Below are 24,897 nucleotides of genomic sequence, written 5' to 3' on the forward strand. Positions count from 1 at the left end.
TCCATTTACCATTTATTCCACATATTTTCGAACCAGCAGGCCATTCTGTGCTGAGCGAGCGACCCTGCGGAATAAACGAGCGGAGCGTAATATTCAGAAATGGGCTCTCCGCTCACGAGCTCTGATCGGAACAAACCCCAATTCACTGTCTGCTGAACTTGTGCAGAAACATCAAAATAGACATAACCAGCTTTTTAAAATTGTTTTTAAAATAAACATTTAGACTATTTTAGCACAAATGATGAGCTTATTGCCGATTTTTTATAATTCTTGACAAAATAAGAATAGGCTAGCCTATATTAAAAGTTGTTTTTCTTTTTGAAGAAAAATTTTGGTTGGGCCTAGGCCCGCCATAACGCCGTGCCTGGGATATCTAAAGGTTAACATTTTTACCCTATTCATTCACGTAAGAAAAATAATGTTTGGCTATAGCCTATTTGGGTCTTTTTCGGAACTTTCCCCCAATGGGATTCTTCGGGGCTTTTTTTTCCTTACTCAGGACATATTGAGGATACAAAATCAGTTGAGTTTGATTCTGTTGCAATTTGTTCACGATTGACCCCTATTTTGGCTTAAAACGCCTGGACTATAGGTTATTAAAGCTAGATGACAAAAAACAAACAAAAACAAAAACAGGCGAAACATTGTTCCATTTAAGAACAAACCAGTTAGAAGACATTTCACTCCACAACTTATGAATTAACTAGTAAAACAAACTTTTTTTGCCTGTATGTTCATATTAAAAATGCTGTTATATTAATAGGCTATAGCTAGTCATGTATAAATGTATTAAATTTAATGCAGTAATGTTTTTTATTAGAAGTTATTTCAGTTTATTTATTTAGCATTTATATTTAGCCATACCATATTTTTGGGCTACTGTTTTTGATAACACATAGGCCTACAATAGGTTTATAGAGAACACAAACATAGCTAATTCAATATATATTTTCATATTTTTTCAGGAGTTTTCGCATATGATGGTGAAAAAAAAGTTAAAAGTAAAAAATCACCACCATGTTATAGCCTATGTATAATAAATATTTTTGAGTATTAAAAAAGTGGCCCTTCTAGATTATTTTATCCCTTGAGGTAGCCCTCGTACACAATACACTTGGTGACCCCTGCTCTGGACATATTGAGGATACAAAATCAGTTGAGTTTGCTTCTGTTAATTGCAATTTGTTTAACCTTTTTTCATAAAATGACTGGACTAGAATTATTTAGTGTTCCGATTTTTTTTTGTGTTAAATCTATGTTTTATTATTTAGCTTCGTTATTTCCAATATATTTTGTAATTATGAAGATTACAATATTTTGCCCTTTTCGATCATCAGTTCATAGCCTATAAATAAAAATCCCACCGAGGTTTACGAGTTCACACTTACATCAATTAAACAGAGTAAAGATTATGCGTATTTGGCGTGCTGTCCGGGGGGAGGGCTCCGAGCTCGGAATTTTGCCCGAACCCAGAGTACTCCCCCCGTTGTTGTAAGAGTATTAGGACTATAAGTGAGGAGATGGGGTGGTGGAGGGATGCTGTTAAACTGTCAATGAACGGAGGTAAGTTTGCTGTATATATACACAGCGCTTAACTCGTTGATTAAGCACCACTCGTGTCTAATTAGGTTTGATTATCTGAATGTGCTCCACGTGTGTTTAATTAGGTTTAATTATCTGAACGTGCTCCTCCCGAACTTTGTTAATAAAACATCATTTAGAGAGGTTTGGTTCAGTAGCCATGTGTCTTTTTATTCGAATTTTGAAAGAATTACCGTCATTTTAGAAGGATAAAACATAAGGGAGCAAATAAATCAATAAAAATAACATTGTTATTTGCCTACTTTCCCAACATTTGAGTCATTATTATTAAAATGTACATTTTGTTTGCAACAAAAGCTGTAAGTTTATTGGGCTGGATGAGACTCCCGGCCTGAAATTGTTTCCTAGACCGGCATTAAGTAGGCTAATTCGTGTATATTTCTAAATATTTGTGTCTTAAGAGAGCAAAATGTAGGCTACAGTTCTGTGGATGTTTTAGCCAGCAGGGTTAACTAAAACTATTAAAAACTTCTATGCCTATCGACGTAAACATTGAAATAAAGGTTGTTGTTTACTTTTATTTAAAAATTTGGGGTTTTTTTTTCAACCGACAAGATTAGGCTGTGCTGTGTTAAGTGACCCATTAAAAACACACAACATTTTTTCCCCCAGGGGTTTAGTTTAAGCCTGCATGCACAAATAGCTGCATAAAGAACAGAATCATCATCGTATAGGCTAGATGCACCTGTAGTACTTCTGTGGGAAAAAAGGCTACACGAAATTTCTTTCGGTTCATGGTCAAAATGATCGCTTTTGAGAAGCAAGTTCACGGAAAGGAAAGCTGTTTGTTTTCTTCATTATAGGCTACAATGTTTTGTTTTTATTGTGAGTGTAGGTATAGGCTACACACACACACACACACACACGCGCACACACACACAACAACAAAAAACATTCACAGATTCGAATGATCCTTTGCTATAATGATCCGTGCTGAATTGGTCTGGTCTGACTCAGTTCATCATTGATTGGGAGAGACCAGTTCAAACTTAGTGGCTGTGGAAATCAGTGTGCGTGGCTCATTATAATACAAGCAAAACGCCGTAAAATAACGCGCGCTCTGTGCAACCAAAACGGCGTTTTTTACGGCGTCATATGGCGAGATGAGTGGCGTAAAAAGCGGCGCTTTCCATGTACACTAAAACGCCGTCAAATACGGCGTCATTGACGTATTTCGCACGTCTTTAAAACGCCTTATTTGACGGAGTTTGGCTTTAAACGCGATTAATCTATGGCGTATTTCTGACCCTCTTGGCTTGCCATAGGACTAGCGTCGAACTAGACGCGATAGACGCAAATTTGATGCTCTATTTGCGTTTGGTGTGACCGCAGAATGAACAGGCTGCGATGTCAAGATTGCAATGCTGTGTGTGTGTGTATCAGGGCTGCCAACTCTCACGCATTCACCGTGAGACTCACGCAATTGAGCCAATTCTCACGCTCTCACGCCACACCCCCGATTTCTCACGCTGAAGTGTCAACCCGGTCGGTCAAATGCCTGAAAGATAAGTTTATCTATAGATCTACCAGTTGAGCCATTCGTGATCGACTAGTTTTACCGCAAATTAGTTAAAATATCCTGTAATCTATAGCGAGCGAGCGTGCATGCGAGACAGATGTGTTGAGCTCCTAACGGCGTGCTCCTAACCGCGCACGGCGAAGCAAGCTTGCGTGTCTTTCGCAACACAACCCAGTGGACAGTTACACTGTATTGAGACAGTTGAGAAATAATAATATTTTTACCGTTTTCAACAATAATTGTCATTGTTGAACCCTTGCTCTTATTATATTTCTGATTTCTCAGTTTTGTCATTATTTTAGCAAATCATTTATTTTATATGTTTTGAGACAGTTTGTTTTAAGAAGTTTTAAAGAGTTAGTAAAAGAGTAAAGTAAAAGTTAAAACTTTTTTATTTAAGTAGGCATCTATTTTTTATTAAGTAGGCCTATTTATTTTGTATTAATACATAACCTTACTGTATTCATTCATAGTGTATCATTATTGCGTGACATTTGTGTCAATAATCGTCAAGCACAGGGGACTTCGCGTAGTGGGAGGGGGCCCCCAAATCAAATTCTGCTTAGGGCCCCCAAAAGGCTCGGACCGGCTCTGGAGACCAGACAGACAGTGTGAGTTTTTTGTGACAATTGTGAGGGAAATACACAATTTATTCCCATAAACTGTGTAGTCAGCCGTTCTCCCTCCCATCTGCACCGTGTGAATTGTTGGTGCGTTCACGTGCTATGGAAAATATGATATTTTCCACTTGTGAACTGGTATTTACCAGTGTGTTGCGTTCAAGTGCTTTTGTTGTCGTAATGTGGTAAAAAGATGGAGATCCAGACCTGTTATTTAGCTAAAACTATTTTAGATTGCTTAAGTCATCTGCTACAGCAAGAAAATGATTTATCAAAACTCAAACGTAAATAATATATGCTGTATATTTTCTAGATCATGAATAGTACATATTTTTACCATTCACAACTCTTGCGTTTCTCTCTGCCATTTTGAAAAGGTCAAAGGTAATCTCATCTCGGCAACTCGTGCATCAAAATATTCTACGAGTTGCCCAGTGGAAAATACCACATGAGGGGGTGTTCATGTGCATTTTCCATGTCGGCTTTTGGTATTTACCATAATTACCATAGCACGTGAACGCACCATGTGAACGCAGGCAGGTCAGTGAGTTACAGGGCGCTCCTTGTCTCCATCCAGTTTAGGCTGGTAATAGGCCTGTTATATAGTTTATATAGAATTAAGTTAGCAATAGCAGAGTTGTTTGTTTTGCAGCACTGAGCAGTTATTTTACATAACTTTATCATAAAAACAGTACAAAAGCATTTCCAGATGACAAATATGGACATGCCTAGTAGTTAATGTTAATTATTGTTTTCTAAGAACAGAATGTCAATTAAAATGTTAAATGTAAAATTAAATGTAATGTAAATCTCCCAAGAAATTCTGTACAGATACCAAATACTTTGACAATCAATATATACTTAATACACTTCTGCTAATGCAAGGATTTTGTGTTTGTATTTTTCCCCACACCAAGCCACGCCCCTCAATAAGCCCCTCCCCCATAACCCAAGCCCCCCCCCCCCCAAAATCTCACTCTAAGCTGAACTCAAAAGTTGGCAGCCCTGGTGTATGTGTGCGCGAGAGAGAGAGAGATAGAGGCGCGGGCGCGATCGAACTGTGAGTGTGTGAGAGAGACGCCAGCGATCGAACAGTGGAAACATAAAAACATAGGCTACTCCGTCATTTTGTTCATACAGATCATTAAACCTGCAAAGTGTTTACTTATATTTGTGTACACTCGCAATTAAAACACAGCATTGTGCTTTTGTCACACTGTAAGCTCTTGTCAAACTGTAACCTACAACTGTCACCCAACCAAAATCACACACACACACACACACACTGTTTTAAAAGCAAAACATATTTATCCAACTCCATTTCAAAACAGTCTGTGGGTCCCATCTTTTGGACATTCGTCATATTGCTTTGGTTTCCATTTCTTGTCCTCGGAGCGCTAATCTTACACATTCTACATTGATTAAAAAAGAAAATCGAATGTGTTTTTAATGGTAGTAGTATTTTACAGAAATCAATTATTTATAATTCAGATGAGAATAATGTTACATGGTTAATTAATAATGTTAATTAAAATTAAGGAAAACAAATATATTGATCTGAAATATAGCAAATTTATTTTAAATTAATTCCGGTACAATTACCAAACATATTGCAAGGTCTTTTTGTCTTTTTATAAATTTAATTAATAAACTAATTATAATAAACTATTGTCAGTGCACTACAAATAAACTGGTTATATGCCTTTATTAATAAAACTTATTTAAAAAATACAATGCCTTCTGCATTTTTGTTTTGCTTTTCCCTCCATTGTACCGAAATCGTACCGAACCGTGATGTCTGAACCGAGGTATGAACCGAACCGCGACTTCTGTGTACCGTTCCACCCTTAATATATATATATATATATATATATATATATAGACTACCATTCAAAAGTTTTGGGACAGTAAGATTTCTTTGTTATTGGTTTTGAAAGAAATACACACTTGTTTAGAAAAAGTGTCAGTAAAGATTTTTATGTTGATACATAAAATTTCTATTTTCTACTCTTCAAAATTTCCCATAAATGAATTTCACTTAATGATGTTTGGATCTAATTATTTTGGAGGCCACATGCAGGAGACATTTGACTTCAAGTTGGTGTGAATGAAACTCTTTTCTTTTTTAAGCAATGGCATTGTTATCATCTTAAAAATGGAACCAGCAGGAATAGTGCAACAGAGGCTACCACTATTGCAACCTGGTCTTGCGAAATAGGCTCATATGCTTTTGCCATTATATGGCCATGCAGAGCCATCATTAGACTCCCTTAAGATGGCTACCCATATACCCTATTATACACTTAAAGTTTTTACAGTTGGCAACACATTTTTGGTTTTCTATATGTAGCAACTGGCCTGTAAAGTAATCATCTATCCTTATTTATGAGCTTCAGTGTGCTTGTTTGACACATTCTGTCATTATTTTTCAGACCATTGCCCTTGTTAAAAGATTTGCTGTTTATGTGCAACTACTGCCTCTTTGAAACTCTACTTGCTGTCTTGTTACTTTGGGAATTCACATATCAAAGTTCTAATTATCAGTCCACTTTTGGAGCTGACACATGCTGCTAATTGGTCATCAGCTTGAATTGAGACACATCTGTGCACTTGCATCAGCAATTGTGATATAATTATTTACTTTCGTCAAACTTGCAATTATTAATTTTTGAAACCACGTTTCAAAACGCAAAGAAGTCGTGTAACCCGTTTTGTCGATTTGCTTTCGTCCCCAGGCTCTGAGCAAGGAATGACTACGGAGAAGCCTGACGCTCCCATGTATGTGTATGAGTCGACGGTGCATTGTGCCAACATCCTCCTGTGCCTGAATGAACAGCGGAAGCAGGACGTCCTGTGTGATGTGACAGTACTGGTGGAGGGGAGGGAGATCCGTGCCCACAAGGCAGTGCTGGCAGCTTGTAGCCAGTATTTCTCCCTGCTGCTCAGGGGCCAGACGGAACATGAGCCGGTCATCAACCTGCCACAGAAGGTGAGTGTCCTCATTTGGCAGAGGTACAAAATCAGAATACATTAACAGCCGGTAAGGATACACCTAAATGACCTGCGCTGAAAACCTCACAAACCTCACATTTTTTATTTTTTTAAAGAAATTAATTCTTTCATCCAGCAAGGACACGTTAAATAGATAAAAAAGAAAAGCCAGTAAAGACATTTATAATGTTACAAGTGTTTAAAAAAAAATACTATTCTTATGAACTTTCTATTCATCAAAGAATCTTGAAAAAAAAAATCCCACAAGAATATTAAGCATAGTAATATTCTTATGAATAGTAATAGAAATATTCTTATGAACACCAAATCAGCATATTAGAATGATTTCTGAAGGATAATTTGATACTAGAGACTGGAGTAATGATTGCTGAAAATTCAGCTTTGCATCGCAGGATTAAATTACATTTCAAATATATTAAAATAATAAATGTAATAATATTTCACAATATTACTGTTTTTCCTGTAATTGTGATCAAAAGATTTCTCTTTTAGGAATGTTGTGTTTCAACAACAAGTGTTTTATTGTACTGATAGATAGAGTAGTTTGGAAGGAATGTGTCAGTGGAGAAAACATGTTTCATCATCTGCAGCTTTGAGTTGATATAATTGCTTTTGTTGTTGTGTTTGCCAGGAGTGTTAGCAGAGTTCCCTCTCAGAACTTCACAGTGCTTGATGAAGTATGATTTATTCATGGTTGATTCTCTGTGTTGTATACTTTAGGTGCTTTGCGATTTCAAAAGCTCAAACTTGTATTACAATATCCCAGATATGTCAGAAGGCTCCCCATTTGCCTCTACTTATATATTAATTATCGTTCATCTTCAAAACACTTAATGTCAAATTGTATTCTGTAATGACCAGGAAATTGGTTTCATATCTCATTCTCTCCTCCTCAGAGCCATGCTGAGCTGCTGCTCTCTTGGTTTATAGTGTGGAGTCTTGGTTTTCTGTGTGTGTGTGTGCATGCGTCCCTGCCTGCTGCCCTCATTAGGATTGCTGGTTATAACATTAAAGGAGTCTCATATGGCGCTTGGCTTCCATAAAGACATGCTTCTGCAGGCGGCAGCTGCTGATGCCAGCTGAAAATAGATCTACAGAATGCTCAGCATTTTCCCCCCCAAGCTTTTCTATTTATTAGTAGCTCTGGGAGGACTGACTGAATGTCTGGGGGAGCTGTATTTTCAGCAGGATGACTTTCTATTTTAAAGATGATGTTCTTGATGTAGTATCGCTGCCCCGAGCATTCGTGGATACCTGCGAGAGCGATAGTGTGATTGAAAGTGATGAGATGGGCGATTTATTTTGGTTCCTGACACTATGCGGTTCACTTCATTTTATTACATGACATAAAGCTTGTAAGACCTTGATAGGAAGCTCACAAACTTTATAGACACAGTTGCTATTTTTAAAATCTTGATTTGAGGATAAGCATTTTTGGTCATTTGTGGTCGAAACATGCCTTTTGACTGTGTAGCCTTTTCTAAAGAAGATATCATGGGGTTCATAGAAGGGGTTTCCTTCCTTACACTTTTTGAAATGCAGGTTTCAGTTGCAAAGAGGTTACAAAAATCTGTTTTTTTTTTTGTCATTTATATTTTTCCGTTCAAAAGTTTGGGGTCAGTACGATATTTTTTTTATTATTTATAATGAAAAGTTACACAGGAATTAATTAAATTTTGATATATAAAAAATAGAAAACATTTATTTTAAATTGTAATAATAATTCACAATACCACTTTTTTACTGTATTTTTCATCAAATAAATGCATCCATGAGACTTACCGACCTCACACTTTTCTGTGGTTGTCTATAAATATCAATCGATATTAATTAATTTGTGTATGCTCATTTCCTTATTTTTTTACATTACACTTGTCATCATCCAACACTCACTTAATTGTTCAAAATGATAATAATTTAATAACAGTTAAATGTAATCTCAAAATAAACTTCTATTTTTCATACTGTACATTAGAATGGTATGATTACGAAGTTCATGTTTGCATTTAAAATCATTTTAGATTTTTGTGTTCTTTTTAAATGTATTTATTTAGACAATGTAGTATTAAAAATATGTCTGCCATTAATTAGAAATATCATTGCATCACTATTACTTTAAGGTCTTAAAGGTACAGTAGTAAAACAGCATTTTGTAATTCTAGGGATCATAAAGAGGGTAACGGATGTATGGAAATTTTGGCAGGAAACCTTGAGTAACAATATAAGTGGTCTTTGGGGAACAAATAAAATGTTACAAAAGTGGCTCTTTTAAATAAAATACTACTGATGACCATGAAATATTGTATTGTTTTCTTTCTATAGATCACGGAGAAAGGCTTTGCCCCGCTGTTGCAGTTTGCTTACACAGCCAAGCTGCTACTCAACAGGGACAACATCCAGGATGTCATGTGCTGTGCAGAATTCCTAGGGATGCACAACCTCGAAGACTCCTGCTTCCACTTCCTACAGGCCCAGATGAAAGGTGAGGTTGATGGCATGCACACCAGCCAGAGTCACCCATTAGAGGACGGAAACGTGCGACCGAGTGACTCCAAACCTCCACTGTTCGGATCAAGGCTGCACCCTGAAACTGAGCAATTGAAAGTCACAGACAACCTCCATCTTCCAACCTTCGACCTCCCTCGTTATCCCAAATATAGAAAGTACCATCAGGTTCATGCTAAGCACAACTCAACCACCTCCTCATACAGCAGTACCTCAAGCTTTCTTGGCTCCTTGCAGGATACCGTCACCAGCAGCAATGCCCGGGGCCTGGAACTTTCAAAGGTGAAAGCAGAGCCAGCCAGTGGAGAAGTTTGTGTACCACTAGAATTGTCTGAGTTGGAGCAGGATGGTCTGGGTAGGGGTAAAGGTTGTGAGATAGAGATGGACATGGAAATGGAGTTTGAAGGAAGGCAACCTAGTTCAACACCAACTGAATTGCCTGTGAGCAAAAGTTCACCAGTGTGCCTGCGCTCCCTTGTTAAAAAGGAAGTCACTTCTTCTAATCATTATCTTACCACTGATCTGCAACCCGCCAACAAAACCTCTCCGTTTCGAGAACAACAAGTTGCTCCGGGTGACTTCCAAAAGAATTATCAGGCTTTTGTTGGGGGACTTGATGTGATGTCTTCAAAGAAGGCTGGGAAATTAACTGATGGGGTGTCGTTTTCCTTTGAGAGGGTCTGTTCGCAGGAAGCTGAACAGGAGAGCGACCGAAAAAGCGTCATCTTTTCCTCTCGGACCTCCCACCATCTTGCGGCACCTGCGCACTCTTATCCGGGTGAGAGCTGTTTGGGACAGGAAACCCCGGAAGACCTATGGGCAGGTTCCAGCCAGTCATTCCCCTGCTCCCAAACACTGTCCCCTACTTCTGTCTCCCAAGAGCCCCCATTCCCCTACCTCCGGCACCTAAAGAGCAGCTGTCCTGTGCCCATTAAAATGTGTCCCCGCTCGTCTCGTGCCGAAATTCACATCAGAACCTCCAGCTCTTGCTCTTCCTACTCCTACGCTGAGGATGGCAGTGGAGGATCTCCTTCCAGCCTGCCCCAGTTTGAGCTCTCTACCTCTCCTTGTTCCACCATGGCGCGATGCCTGGCACTCGAACACCGGGAGCATAGCACGTCGGGGACACCAAAGATCAAGTGCGAGAAGTCATATGACACTAACTCCAGTGATGAATCTGGATCTTTTTCTGATGGAGATAGCGAATTGTTTCCCACCAAAGAGCGCAGTCAAGAGGTTGGTATACACTTTGGAAAAATTTGTTTCTCTTCATTGATTCTTTTTTTATATATAACATATTTTTATTGGAAAACTTGGAGGCTAACAAGAAAATATCCAAAGAAAATAAATAGTATATTTTAACTACTCTCCCCACCCACCCTCAGCATCCAAACAATCAATTACACAGGTAAAGAAGTTATTATACAAAGGCTAAGACAGACAATCCACATATTTTCAAATACAAAAGCACAACATACAGGTCCTTCTAAAAATGAGCATATTGTGATAAAGTTCATTATTTTCCATAATGTAATGATAAAAATTAAACTTTCATATATTTTAGATTCATTGCACACCAACTGAAATATTTCAGGTCTTTTATTGTTTTAATACTGATGATTTTGGCATACAGCTCATGAAAACCCAAAATTCCTGTCTCAAAAAATTAGCATATTTCATCCGACCAATAAAAGAAGTGTTTTTAATACAAAAAAAAGTCAACCTTCAAATAATTATGTTCAGTTATGCACTCAATAGTCAATACTTGGTCGGGAATCAGCCTGTGGCACTGCTGAGGTGTTATGGAGGCCCAGGATGCTTCGATAGCGGCCTTAAGCTCATCCAGAGTGTTGGGTCTTGCGTCTCTCAACTTTCTCTTCACAATATTCCACAGATTCTCTATGGGGTTCAGGTCAGGAGAGTTGGCAGGCCAATTGAGCACAGTAATACCATGGTCAGTAAACCATTTACCAGTGGTTTTGGCACTGTGAGCAGGTGCCAGGTCGTGGTGAAAAATGAAATCTTCATCTCCATAAAGCTTTTCAGCAGATGGAAGCATGAAGTGCTCCAAAATCTCCTGATAGCTATAGCTGCATTGACCCTGCCCTTGATAAAACACAGTGCACTAACACCAGCAGCTGACATGGCACCCCAGACCATCACTGACTGTGGGTACTTGACACTGGACTTCAGGCATTTTGGCATTTCCTTCTCCCCAGTCTTCCTCCAGACTCTGGCACCTTGATTTCCGAATGACATGCAAAACTGAGCAACAGTCCAGGTGCTGCTTCTCTGTAGGCGCTTCTGCCGCTGTTTCTGGTTCAAAAGTGGCTTGACCTGGGGAATGCTGCACCTGTAGCCCATTTCCTGCACACGCCTGTGCACGGTGGCTCTGGATGTTTCTACTCCAGACTCAGTCCACTGCTTCCGCAGGTCCCCCAAGGTCTGGAATCGGTCCTTCTCCACAATCTTCCTCAGGGTCCGGTCACCTTTCTCGTTGTGCAGCGTTTTTTTGCCACACTTTTTCCTTCCCACAGACTTCCCACTGAGGTGCCTTGATACAGCACTCTGGGAACAGCCTATTTGTTCAGAAATTTCTTTCTGTCTTACCCTCTTGCTTGAGGGTGTCAATGATGGCCTTCTGGACAGCAGTCAGGTCGGCAGTCTTACCCATGATTGCGGTTTTGAGTAATGAAACAGGCTGGGAGTTTTTAAAAGCCTCAGGAATCTTTTGCAGGTGTTTAGAGTTAATTAGTTGATTCAGATGATTAGGTTAATAGCTCGTTTAGAGACCCTTTTCATGATATGCTAATTTTTTGAGACAGGAATTTGGGGTTTTCATGAGCTGTATGCCAAAATCATCAGTATTAAAACAATAAAAGACCTGAAATATTTCAGTTGGTGTGCAATGAATCTAAAATATATGAAAGTTTAATTTTTATCATTACATTATGGAAAATAATGAACTTTATCACAATATGCTAATTTTTTGAGAAGGACCTGTATATACACATATCAATCAGTGGAGTGAGAGGTATCTAATATTGCCTGTGTAGATTGTATGTAAAATAAGATCCCACATTTTATGATAGTCTTTTAGTTTTCCCTTTATACGGTAGGTTATTCTTTCCAAAGCAATATAACATGACAGATCTTTCAACCATTGATCAATGGATGGACATTCTATGTTCTTCCAGTAAAATGCTACTTAACGTCTTACAAGAACTAGACAAATGCCAATAATTTTAGTGTGATAACCTGATAATGATAAACTTACAGGAACCCAAAGCACATATTTCAGGGGTCATTGGAATTGGTTTTGAGATAGAGGAAATTAGTGGCGTCACTTTTGCCAGAATCCCTTTGTCGATTCTGTATTCCAAATAATGAACAATAAGAAGAAATTAAAACTTGCAGTGTTGTAGCACAATTAATCAAAATAAAACAAAATTTTGCAAAACACAATTTTTATCAGAAATATCGCAATTCGATTTTTTTTTTCATTCCCCAAAATTATGCAACCTTGTTCCAGTGGTTAGCGCACTTGCTGTCAAAATTTGAGCTTTTGATAGGCACAAATGCAAATCTAATACTTAATCCCATTAAAAAGCAAAATCTTCATGAATACATACGAAAAATGTAATCATTACAAAACATTCCCACATGATTCCCCACCATGAAATTGAGAATAAAACTGCAGGAACTTGGCAAACACTGGAGGGTTGCCATGGCAATAAGCTCTGAGCCATTCTTGTTCCTGATGTCTCAATGACATAATTGTTCCTCCTCCTCACAACACTGACACATTGCCAGTTCAAGAATCTGTGTATGATAATTTGCTGTCTCATTCAAATCTTGTTTGATTTTTGATGACCCAATTGAGGAGTTGTTGTCAGTTTACAAGTGACTACACAGATAATGCATTTTTATGGGTTTCTCAGATATATCCCAGATATTTACACAGCAGCATTATGAAACTGATAGCTTCAGATTCTACAATCTTATTGGATGACCTTTCTAAGCCACTGTGAAATGGCTGATATATTCACAGCTGTGACTAAAAATTAGTTCTATATTATTGTGCCAAGTTTCTGCATTCCCAAAAATCTATAAAACAAGATAAATTTACTTAAAGCCAAACTCAATAAGATATACTGCAAGTTAAGAAGTACTGCAAGTTACGTAATCAGATTACTGATTTCAAGGAATTAATAAAGTAATTAAATCTCACCGATGTGATTAGAACGTTCAGTACATCAAACAGACTATATAAAATGGCAATGTCTTTTATTCATATCAGATACACATTGAGTAGGTATTAGGTAACTATAAAATTGACTATTTCTTCTCCCACTTTATTTTGATGGCTGCAACAGACTCCAAAAAAGTTGGGACAGAGGCACGTTTACTGCCGTGTCACATCACCTTTCCTTTAATTAAACACTTCTTGAATGTTTATCAATTGAGAATACTAATTGTTGCAGTTTTGCATGTGGGATTTTTGCCCAATCTTGCCTGATATAAGACAGCTGCTCAACAGTCCGTGGTCATTGTTGTCCGATTCTCCTTTTCATGATGGGCCATACATTTTCAATAGGAGACAGATCTGGACTGCAGGCAGGCAGTCAAGCACATCCCTTCTAGGGTGAAGAGTGTCTAGAAACCTAGAAACCACTCTGTTGTAGCACTGCACGTGCTACAACAGAGTGGTTTCTAGACACTCTTCACCCTAGACGGGATGTGCTTGACTGCCTGCCTGCAGTCCAGACCTGTCTCCTGGTGAATGAGGCCTGGCATTGTCTTGCTTCCCAGGAAAGATGTCCTCTTGATGGTAGTATATGTCTCTGTACAATCCCAGTATACAGTATGTCTCCACATCAGTGTTACCTTCCCACATATGCAAGTCTCACATACCGTTTACACTGATGCATCCCCATATAATGACAGATGTTTGCCTTTGCACCTGTCGCTGATGAAAGTCTGGTTGCTCCCTTTCATCTTTGGGACTGAGAACTTGATGTCTGTTTTTTTTTTTTTTCAAAAACAAGCTGAAACTTGGACTCATCTGACCACAGCACACATTTCCACTGTCTTTTAGACCATCTGAGATGAGCTCGGGCCCAGAGAACTTGGCAGCATCTCTGCATTGAACAGATGTATAGCTTTCTCCTTGCGTAACAGAGATTTTTGAGTTGCATTTCTTGATGCAGCGGCAGACTGTGTTCAGTGACAACAGTTTTCCAAAGTACTCCAAGCACGTGGCTTTATTTGACATAGCAGCATGATGGTTTCTCATGTAATGTGCATGATTCTGAGGTCACGCACATTCAAAGGGGCTTCCTGCCTTTCCCTATACGGACTGAGATTCCTCTGGATTCCATTAATCTTTTCACAGTATTATGTGGTAGATGGTGAAAGACCTAAATACTGTGCAATCTTGCATTGAGAAATGTGATTTTTAAATTGTTTGGCAATTTTCTCTTGATATCTGGCACAAAGTGGTGAGCCATGACCCATCTTTGCATGCAAAGACTGAGTCTTTGGTGGATGCTAATTTTATACCAAAACACGTTACCCTCACCTATTTCCAGTTTTTCTGCTAATTGTGGACCGTTTCAAAACGGCTTAACTTGGATATTCTATAATCTTTTTACTGTTATTTGACCTCTGTTGGAGTGTTGTACAAAATACAATTAAATTGGCCAGTGAAAACATTGGAATTTTTTTTTCTTTTGTCAGTTAAATAAAGGTTAAAGAGAATCAACAAATCGCAGATTCTTGATTTTATTACATTTTACAGATATAAATAAATTACTGCACTTGCAGATAGATTATTTTCATGTTTGTAACTTTTTTGTAGAGGGAATGGAAAGGCGTAGCACCAAACACTAGTCCCAAACAGATGAATGAACAAACTTCTTGCGCTGTGTGTAGATCCAAAAAAAAAACAAAAAAATCTGAAAAAAGATCCGCACACAAAAATTTGCCAAAAAGTTCACAAGATTTTATTGTCCAGAGGCCACAAATAAAGTGCAAGGTGCACAAAACGTTTTCAGGTTCAACCCTTCATCAGTGCCATATTTCAAACATACGTCTGCGGTCATTTACAAGCTTATTACCGTAATCCATATAATATTGAATCTGACTTTATCCCATATAAAAATAATTACATGAATAGCCTACATAATCATACATATACTGTACATTATAACAACTCCATCTACTCACTGTATTCAAAACTTTGAAAATTCTAAAGACATGACCATAAATATTCTTGTTTTCATTGAAGAAAGTACCGTTATTATATGAATACACAAGTCACATAATAGGACACTGAAATGCATAACGGTTACATGATTTGTATTATATATCTCACCGTGTAAATCGACAGATGCACATTGCAACATTTACAGAAAACAATTGAGAGATAATTCCTCATTCATGCCCAAAGTATATATGGGGTAAAGTCAGATTCCGGTATATTATATTGATTATGGTAATAAGCTTGTAAATGACCGCAGGTGTATGCTTGGAAACACATGACACTGATGAAGGTTTGAACCCGAAAACGTTTTGTGCACTTTTGCACTTTATTTGTGGCCTCTGAACAATAAAATATTGTGAGCTTTTTGGACAATTTTCTGATTTTTAACTTTTTTGTAAAAAAAAATTAAAAATCTGCAAGTAGGACAAAATAAAGATATATTCTCTGAAAACAAGTCTTAATGTCTTAAGGAGTGTTGCTTCTTAAGTAAATTTATCAAGTTTGGGGTGTTATTAGATTTTTTTTAACTGGGAAATTATTTATTATAATTTCCAATAATAATAAATATGAACTATTCAACTATTGTAAGATAACAAAACACTGGTAATACCGTGCTACTATTTGATGTTTTTTTTTAATAGTCACAAATAAAAGGAAAATGAGGTTAAAACAAAATGCAAAATTTTAGCCCAGTATAGTGTAGAAATCTCTGCTGAATCAATCTTTCTATAGCCGTCTTTATTCTGCCCTTCACTCAAAGCTCCCAGCTGCAGGTCCCCAGACAGAAGTGGGGCAGCGGCCCCCAGGCTCCCATCTGATGATGGGCCGCTTCACCTCACTGGCTAACAGATGAGCCCTACTTCACAGTATGAGTGTCTTCTCCCAGAAATGACCTGACTTCAGAGAGAAGGAGAGGAGAAAACATGCCTGTGCTGCTGGAAGCCTAATCTGTCATTCTAGCCTTATTACAGAGCTCTCTGTAGTAGAGTGGTTAAATATAGACCTCCATTTTACACAGACTGAGCAGTGGCACAAGGTCACAGCAGAGAGAGGGAGTATTCGTCATGGTGAACACACTATGACAGACTCCCTCTGCTGAGTTTAAGTCAGGTGTCATATCTGTCATTGCACTGAAACAAGAATACAGGTTGCTCTATTTACAGAATTTTAATTGAACCGTAATGTGTCCTGTGCGTATCTTCATTTGCATGACATTTGTGGAGCTGTACTGTGATTGGCTGAACAATCTAAAGCCAGTCAAATGAAGCTCATTAAAAATACATTAACAACTGTTTATATATATATATATATATATATACACTCACCGGCCACTTTATTAGGTACCCCATGCTAGTAACGGGTTGGACCCCCTTTTGCCTTCAGAACTGCCTCAATTCTTCGTGGCATAGATTCAACAAGGTGCTGGAAGCATTCCTCAGGGACTTTGGTCCATATTGACATGATGGCATCACACAGTTGCCGCAGATTTGTCGGCTGCACATCCATGATGCGAATCTCCCGTTCCACCACATCCCAAAGATGCTCTATTGGGTTGAGATCTGGTGACTGTGGAGGCCATTTTAGTACAGTGAACTCATTGTCATGTTCAAGAAACCAATTTGAAATGATTAGAGCTTTGTGGCATGGTGGAAGTAGCCATCAGAGGATGGGTACATGGTGGCCATAAAGGGATGGACATGGTCAGAAACAATGCTCAGGTAGGCCGTGGCATTTAAACGATGCCCAATTGGCACTAAGGGGCCTAAAGTGTGCCAGGAAAACATCCCCCACACCATTACACCACCACCACCAGCCTGCACAGTGGTAACAAGGCATGATGGTTCCATGTTCTCATTCTGTTTACGCCAAATTCTGACTCTAACATCTGAATGTCTCAACAGAAATCGAGACTCATCAGACCAGGCAACATTTTTCCAGTCTTCAACTGTTCAATTTTGGTGAGCTCTTGCAAATTGTAGCCTCTTTTTCCTATTTGTAGTGGAGATGAGTGGTACCCGGTGGAGTCTTCTGCTGTTGTAGCCCATCCGCCTCAAGGTTGTGCGTGTTGTGGCTTCACAAATGCTTTGCTGCATACCTCGGTTGTAACGAGTGGTTATTTCAGTCACTGTTGCCCTTCTATCAGCTCGAACCAGTCTGGCCATTCTCCTCTGACCTCTGGCATCAACAAGGCATTTCCGCCCACAGAACTGCCGCTCACTGGATGTTTTTTCTTTTTCGGACCATTCTCTGTAAACCCTAGAGATGGTTGTGCGTGAAAATCCCAGTAGATTAGCAGTTTCTGAAATACTCAGACCAGCCCTTCTGGCACCAACAATCATGCCACGTTCAAAGTCACTCAAATCAACTTTCTTCCCCATACTGATGCTCGGTTTGAACTGCAGGAGATTGTCTTGACCATGTCTACATGCCTAAATGCACTGAGTTGCCGCCATGTGATTGGCTGCTTAGAAATTAAGTGTTAACGAGCAGTTGGACAGGTGTACCTAATAAAGTGGCCGGTGAGTGTATATATATATATATATTATTAAATATATTATAGCAATTTTAAATTGCTGCTGTTTTCTATTTTAATATATTTGTAAATGTATTTATTTATTCCTGTGATGGTTAAGCTGCATTTTCAGCATCATTACTCCAGTCTTGTGTCACATGATCCTCCAGAAATCATTCTAATATGCGGACATTCCTTCTTATTATCAGTGCTGAAAATAGTCGCGCTACTTAATATTTTTGTGGAAACCGTGATACTTTTTTCAGGATTCTTTGATGAATAGAATGTTCAAAGGAACAGCATTTATTTGAAAGAGAACTTTTGTAACAATCTGACTCTCAATTGATCAATTTAATGTGTTCATGCTGAATAAAAGTGATCTTAATCCAAAAAATCTTACTGACCCCAAAACCTTTAGTGTACCTAAAATCCGTTATTATGTGTAAAAGACCAAATATTTTGACACAAAGACTCATCTGATATTGAATAATTTTATTGTCATATAGCATTCATGTGAAAATCTTTCAAGAATTTTACTAATAACTAATATATATTCTGATATTGTTCAAACTCTGATAATTTCTTCCTAAACTTTTGTTTGAGAGTTTAAGCTTATTTAGCCGACGAGGCCTTTACTATCAGTGTTCTGAACACAAATAAAAAAACACTTCATACAAGTTAGATGGCAGTGTCATCTAGTGGTGAAGCACCATATATTCTGTAAAGGATGTGTGAAATTTTCCAAATTAACTTATTATAATTGTTTTGTAATTTGTTTATATTTGCTTTTTCCTGCAACAAATGCATCTAACTATGCTCTGTACACTTGCAGGTGAAACTGCCTTTCTCAGTCGACCAGATCACAGAGCTTCCACGCAACGACTTTCAGCTGATGATAAAGATGCATAAACTGACCACGGATCAGCTAGACTTCATCCATGACATGAGACGCCGAGGTAAAAACCGAGTCGCAGCTCAGCGCTGCAGGAAAAGAAAGCTGGACTGCATCCAGAACCTGGAGCGTGAGATTCACAAACTGGTAGGCAACACCCAAAACAACCCTACAGTGTTTGCCTGCGCACACCACCAGAATCTCGATTTTTCTGTCCACCTTCATTACTGTGTGTGCTTCTCCTCCATTAGGTCTGCGAGAGACAGAAGCTCCTAACGGAACGCAGCCATTTGAAAACCTGCATGGGGGAGCTGTGGGAAAACTTCTCCTTTCTGTCTCAGGAGGTCTGCAGGGAGGAACAACTGAGTCCGGATCAGTCTCTATCTCTGTATAATCTACAACAAGACCCAGTTTTATCCGGTTCAACCGGTACAGACCTTAGAATCTCTCCCAGTCCCACCAGTATAGACATCACCCTCACCTCACATGGCAACGTAGTGTCGTCCCCTGACTGTCACACCATAGCTGAACCTTCACACCCACACGTTAGAGTGGACCGAGAGGCTGTGCCGCCCCAGGACACTGTCACCTCTGTGAGGTCAGAGCCCTCCCAGACGGGCAGCTCAAGTGTGACATTTGATTTTTGCCAAGAAATGACTGTGAAGTGTACGACAGAAGAGCTCATTGAGAGGAACTGAGTCTGGTAAACTGCATTTTTATCTTTTAACATGAGTATTGGGTCAATACGTGTAAATGTTACTTTTTTTTATTTTATTGTTTTGCTAATGTTGTTTTATATTTTATTTTATTTTTTTCATTTTAGGGAACTGTTCTGTTTACATGGTGCACCTTATGTGTTTTTGCATGTGTGTGGACATGGATGTGTTCTCATACATACTGTATAGGATGCTAAAATAATTTCTTTTTTGAATATTACTTTCCTTTCATTCATATATATAGTTCTCAGATTTATCTCAGGAATTTCAAACTTAGTTTTGGTGGCAAGGCAACTTCAAATCAAGCAGAATATGCAAATACCGGTATAATATTGAGTGTTTGAAAGTTGTTTTGTACCTATTGTGCATTCAAGCATTCCTAATGTGCATAAAGAAAAAACTAAATTGAATAACAAAGAAACTAAACAGCTTCTCACCTGAATTTGCAAGAAGCCAAGCAATCTGTTTTTCAGCACTGAGAAATGAACATCTGATCTTTCTTTCTCTGCAAAATGTCAGAATAGATCATAAAGCAATCCAGTCAGGATTGACGGTTAGCTGCCTATATATGATTGTCCCCTCAAATATTTTGTGATGAAGCACCATTTGATACAGTCCAGATTTTTTCTACAGATTTTTTCGAAGCTCAGTTTTCTAGACTGTTAATATGTTTGATCAGGGATGTCTGTTGTATATAAAACTCTCCAAGCAAACATTAGTAAATGAATCATTCTGACCTTGTACATTTTGGCAGCTCACATTTTGATCTCTCTGATCTGTTTTGATTCCTTCAGGGTGTTAGGCACATTATCATTTGACTGTTGTCAGATATCAAAGCAAATCAATATTAATTTTCTCTCTTATGTTTGGGTTATATATTTTTAGTGGGGTGGACCTTTATCATTTTTTAAATGTTAAAAAACTTGTACACTTAACCACACTCCACTTCCGGGGTTCAATTATTGAATGTTTTCACCGGTAAAAGATTCCCATACAGTCCCTCCTTTAAATCAGTGTAATTATAACACTTTTACATGTTTGATTTAATAACATGAGGTGAAAGTTCAAGCCTTAAGGTGACAACAGTTGGAAAAATCTCATTGCTGCGTTACATTGTTGTTGCTTTAAGTGACTCGCGTCTATATCGTCACAATATTATAGTTCAATGGTGAGATGGGGTATATGTTTTAATTAAGTCTATTTACTTCAAATTATTGTGAACTGCATGACTTTAATGAGAGATAAGACGTGATTTAAAGCTGATTTTTTTTAATATTTTGTTTGTACCAAAACTTTTGGGATTCTGATCGAACATGTCACATGTTAGCTTAAGTCTGTATTGGGCAAAAATCAAATAGATTTGGCCTTTAAAAAAATCTCATATTGTCATGTGGGTTCATTTGTGCACCATAAACGATGACACTCAAATAATTGACTATCAAGAATTCAAATATGACTTCATAATGTTTACAAATTACCAGATTAAATTCTTAAGAAATCTGTGCATATTCAGATTTTTTTATTATTTTATATATATATATATATATATATATATATATATATATATATATATATATATATATATATATATATATCATGACCTTTGAATTTGGATAAAGCATTTTATCATGGCCTTGTTATATGATGCATCACAGTTGAATATTTGTGATAAGGGCAAATATGAATATTCATTATTAGTTTACATGCAGTAGGGAGAGTTTGAACATTCACAGATCTACCTATAAAATCGATATACCTCTCGTCTCGCAGAACTGGTTTACAACCTTTTTAAAAGACGTTTTACAATCATTTATTTTATGTATATTTTGTATGTATTGTACATATTCTGTTTATAGTTACACAGTTTTTGTGGGATTCTTTGAAAATGATTTTTTTGCTTTCTCTTGTTAATCAAATCTTGAAAAGTTGTGACCTCAATGTTCATAATCTGTATTTGTTACATTCTTGAATGTGTCCACATTGAATTTGTCTACCAGGATATTAAATAAATTGCCAAGCATGTTTTATGCAGATTGAATGCGTGTTGCATCATTTGCTTTGAGGAGTATAAAATTTGCATGATCTGTATTCACCCTGAATTCAAACACAAACACTTTTGGAAATAAGAAAACTTTTATTTTCTTCGTAATTTTTTGTAAGAATCCATCAGCTTGCATCACATTTTATGGATGTAAGCTAAATGATTTAAAAAAATCTTTTTTTTCCAGCTGTCTGAAGGTCTGAAGCTTTTTGAAACATGCACAGATGTCTTTTGGCTTCCATAATTAGACATGGAAAATAATTACACCACGCTTTACTGGTAAATTAAGGTGCTTGCAATAAAAAAAAAATGAACGGTACAAAACAGCACTGTTTATACCACAATAAAGCTGCGTTAAACCAGTGCTTTCCAAGCAGAGCAGATCAGAGTTAAACCATTTGTCGCTGATATCTCCATTCATTTCTGCTCATGAACGGCCTGTTACATTCCTGTTTTCCTTCTCACTTTCACTTTTTCATGATGGAAGAGATATCCAAGAATACACTCTATAAAAAAAGGACATTTTTTTATATCAGTAAACAAATTAGGCACACATTTGAAAAATAATGTACATTATATTATCATTATTATTGTTTTTTAATTAATATATATTAATACAAATAAAATAAAATTTCTTGAATGTAGATGGCAGTCGATGTTTTTTTTTAGAATTTACACAATTTCTTAATAGTTTTAACAAATTTCTTTGGTTAATAACCACAAAATCAATTCATTTTACTGTTACAAAATAAATACGTAAATGGGATACATATATACGCAAAAAGTCATTTTGGATAAGAAAGCTTTTATATGCCTCTATATGACCAGCAGAGTGGTTGTGTGTCATTTGCGTCTACTTGCCATAGACATCCGTCGTCCACCCCCTGGTGGTGGGTTCATGGGCAGGTCGTTGAGGGAGCCGAGCTCGGACTCCGAACTTCTAGTGGAAGGACAGGACGGACTGCCTGACATGCTGTCCGAGGGCATACGGGCCATGAAACTGGCTTTTCTGTTTGGTGGACAAAAGTCACTCTCGGAGGACTCTAAAGCATCACCCCCCAGGTCCGGCAAGCGGCTGGGCCTGTGCACAGTGTTTCGAAGGCAGGCTGGTATTTCGGTATGACCCAAGTTAAAAGGCCTAACGTCCCTCTCTGAGCCGTTACAGCTCTCTAGATGCTGGTTTCGGTTTTCCTGGTCCTCTAGCATCTCCATGGATGCCTGGGAGTGCAGTTCATGGATCATTCCCTGGCTGGGCTGGCGCATTTGGCGGGGCTGTTGGGTTATGCAGGACACCGGGAGAGTGGCCGCGGCGAAACTGTTGTGCCGCATTATATCGCTGCTCGAACCGACGCAAGCGCTGTTTAAGAACAGCGGTGGGTCCATTTGCCCCTGCGGGATAAAAGTTTTCAACTGCGGGTTTTTGTGAGGCGACAAGTCCGTCATCACACACAGTTGCTGAATAGTCGAATGCTTGGGTTTGTAAAGACTGTCGTCCTCGACAAACTGGAGACCGCTTAGAGTCTGTTTAATTTTTTTCACCCCCAGGTGGGATATTTCCAAAAGGTTCAGGAACAACGAACCCCCTGCAATGACAATCATGAAAACCATGAAGATGGTCTTCTCCGTCGGCCTGGAGACGTAACAGTCCACGCTGTTCGGGCAAGGCACCCTCTCGCACTTGTACAAAGGATCCAGTCCTATGCCATATAAGATATACTGCCCCACAATGAACGCCACTTCCACCACTGATCTGGTAAGGATATGAATAATATATGTGCGTAGCAAGGAGCCCCTCAGAGGAGCCTTCTTCATTTTCTTCTGCTCTTCTAGCTTCCTTAGTTCCTTCTCCAACTTCTTGTGCTCCTCCAAGAGGGGTGCCATCTCTTCCAGCTCGGCTCTTAGCTGGATTTTCCTCCTGTGTCGTTCTTTCTCCAAAGCCCTTAACCGGTACAGAGCATGTCCCATGTACACCAGCGAAGGCGAGGAAACGAAAATGATCTGCAGTACCCAAAAGCGAATAAGCGATATCGGGAAAGCCTGGTCGTAGCAGACGTTCTTGCATCCCGGCTGATCCGTGTTGCAGATGAATTCGCTTTGCTCGTCCACCCAGACGTCCTCGGCCGCCACGCCGAGAACCAACATCCGGAATATGAACAGGATGGTCAGCCAGATTTTACCCACGATGGTGGAGTGAATATGAACCTCCTCTAAAATGCTCCCCAACAAGTTCCAGTCCCCCATCTTCACCGCAACATGTTCGTGCTTAGTTTAAGACAAAAAAATATGAGGTTAGCCCTACTGTTCAAGTTGGTCTATTCTTTATTTTTCTGCATTTATGCATTAGCCGTCATGCAGGAGGCTTTTTGCATGGATCCGACATACAAAGGAAGGATGTTTGACATAAATCACAAGTCTAAAAGACATGCACATGCAACAGCAAACTGATCGTATTTAATTTAGCACAAAGTGATAGTTCATAGACACAAACAAAATTACATAACTAAGCGAATCAAAGCATTATCCGAAAAACCAAACTAAAATGCACTTACATTTCAGTGGGATTTGCGGTCTAGTTTCCTTGGTATATAAACAAGCATGTTTTCCCCAACGAGGAAAATCATTCCTTCATTTTACAGCCATGGAGTTTGCACATTAAAACACAGCCAGTCTCTCCGCATAATGTCGGCTACAGTGAATGTTCCCCACAGTTGTTGCATGCAGCGAGTTCACAGGATTTAGAAATTGATCAGAAACTGACAGGACAATGCCCCATGGCTGATCTTATCAAGCAATTGCTGAAAACAGCACCCCCACACGCATAAAAAGTTGCCAACCAACCGAATGTCCCTCATGCAGTCAGTCAATACAATGTTCTGCCTCACAAAATATCATGATATTGCTCTCTAGTGAGCCGTATTCATGCAATCTCACTCATTTTAGCTCAACTACCGGGTTGACTCGAACAACAAAATGGGTCTCAAACTTTAGTAAGCATGCATATTCATCCTATTTATCCATTAATCTTATGTGTTATAATAGTCAAGCCCAGTTTTAATAGCAAACTGTGTTTATTGTGCATGTCTGTCGTATGGAATTTCCAAAAGGTGATCTTTTTATCTGACCCAGCACCTATAGCACAAAACGATACATGTGGAATGTATCAACTCTATTTTACCATTTTTCTTTGTTTTCCCCTTTGAGTTTAGGCCGAAG

The 24,897-nt window shown here is 38.5% G+C and overlaps 2 protein-coding genes across 2 annotated transcripts in view; one reads left to right on the forward strand and one right to left on the reverse strand.

Moving 5' to 3' along the window:
* Nucleotides 1-19,648, forward strand: part of bach2a (BTB and CNC homology 1, basic leucine zipper transcription factor 2a) — a 45,381-nt gene extending 25,733 nt beyond the window's left edge. The window contains exons 2-5 of the mRNA XM_056267177.1: nucleotides 6,477-6,730; nucleotides 9,076-10,494; nucleotides 18,868-19,074; nucleotides 19,179-19,648. Of these exons, the coding sequence (XP_056123152.1) occupies nucleotides 6,491-6,730; nucleotides 9,076-10,494; nucleotides 18,868-19,074; nucleotides 19,179-19,625 (2,313 nt within the window). The 5' untranslated portion in view covers nucleotides 6,477-6,490 and the 3' untranslated portion in view covers nucleotides 19,626-19,648. The remainder of the gene's footprint in view (nucleotides 1-6,476; nucleotides 6,731-9,075; nucleotides 10,495-18,867; nucleotides 19,075-19,178) is intronic.
* A 2,879-nt stretch (nucleotides 19,649-22,527) lies between these two features.
* Nucleotides 22,528-24,615, reverse strand: gja10a (gap junction protein alpha 10 a). Its single transcript, XM_056267183.1, has 2 exons — nucleotides 24,234-24,615; nucleotides 22,528-23,946 (listed from the first exon to the last, which is right to left on the reverse strand). Exon 2 carries the CDS (start codon nucleotides 23,923-23,925, stop codon nucleotides 22,528-22,530), a length of 1,398 nt encoding a protein of 465 aa, XP_056123158.1. The 5' UTR covers nucleotides 23,926-23,946; nucleotides 24,234-24,615.
* Between the last annotated feature and the right edge of the window lie 282 nt (nucleotides 24,616-24,897).

The sequence above is a fragment of the Rhinichthys klamathensis genome, unplaced genomic scaffold (genome assembly GCF_029890125.1).
Source record: "Rhinichthys klamathensis goyatoka isolate OS25496 unplaced genomic scaffold, OSU_Roscu_1.1 h1tg000256l_1, whole genome shotgun sequence".
NCBI lineage: Eukaryota > Metazoa > Chordata > Actinopteri > Cypriniformes > Leuciscidae > Rhinichthys > Rhinichthys klamathensis.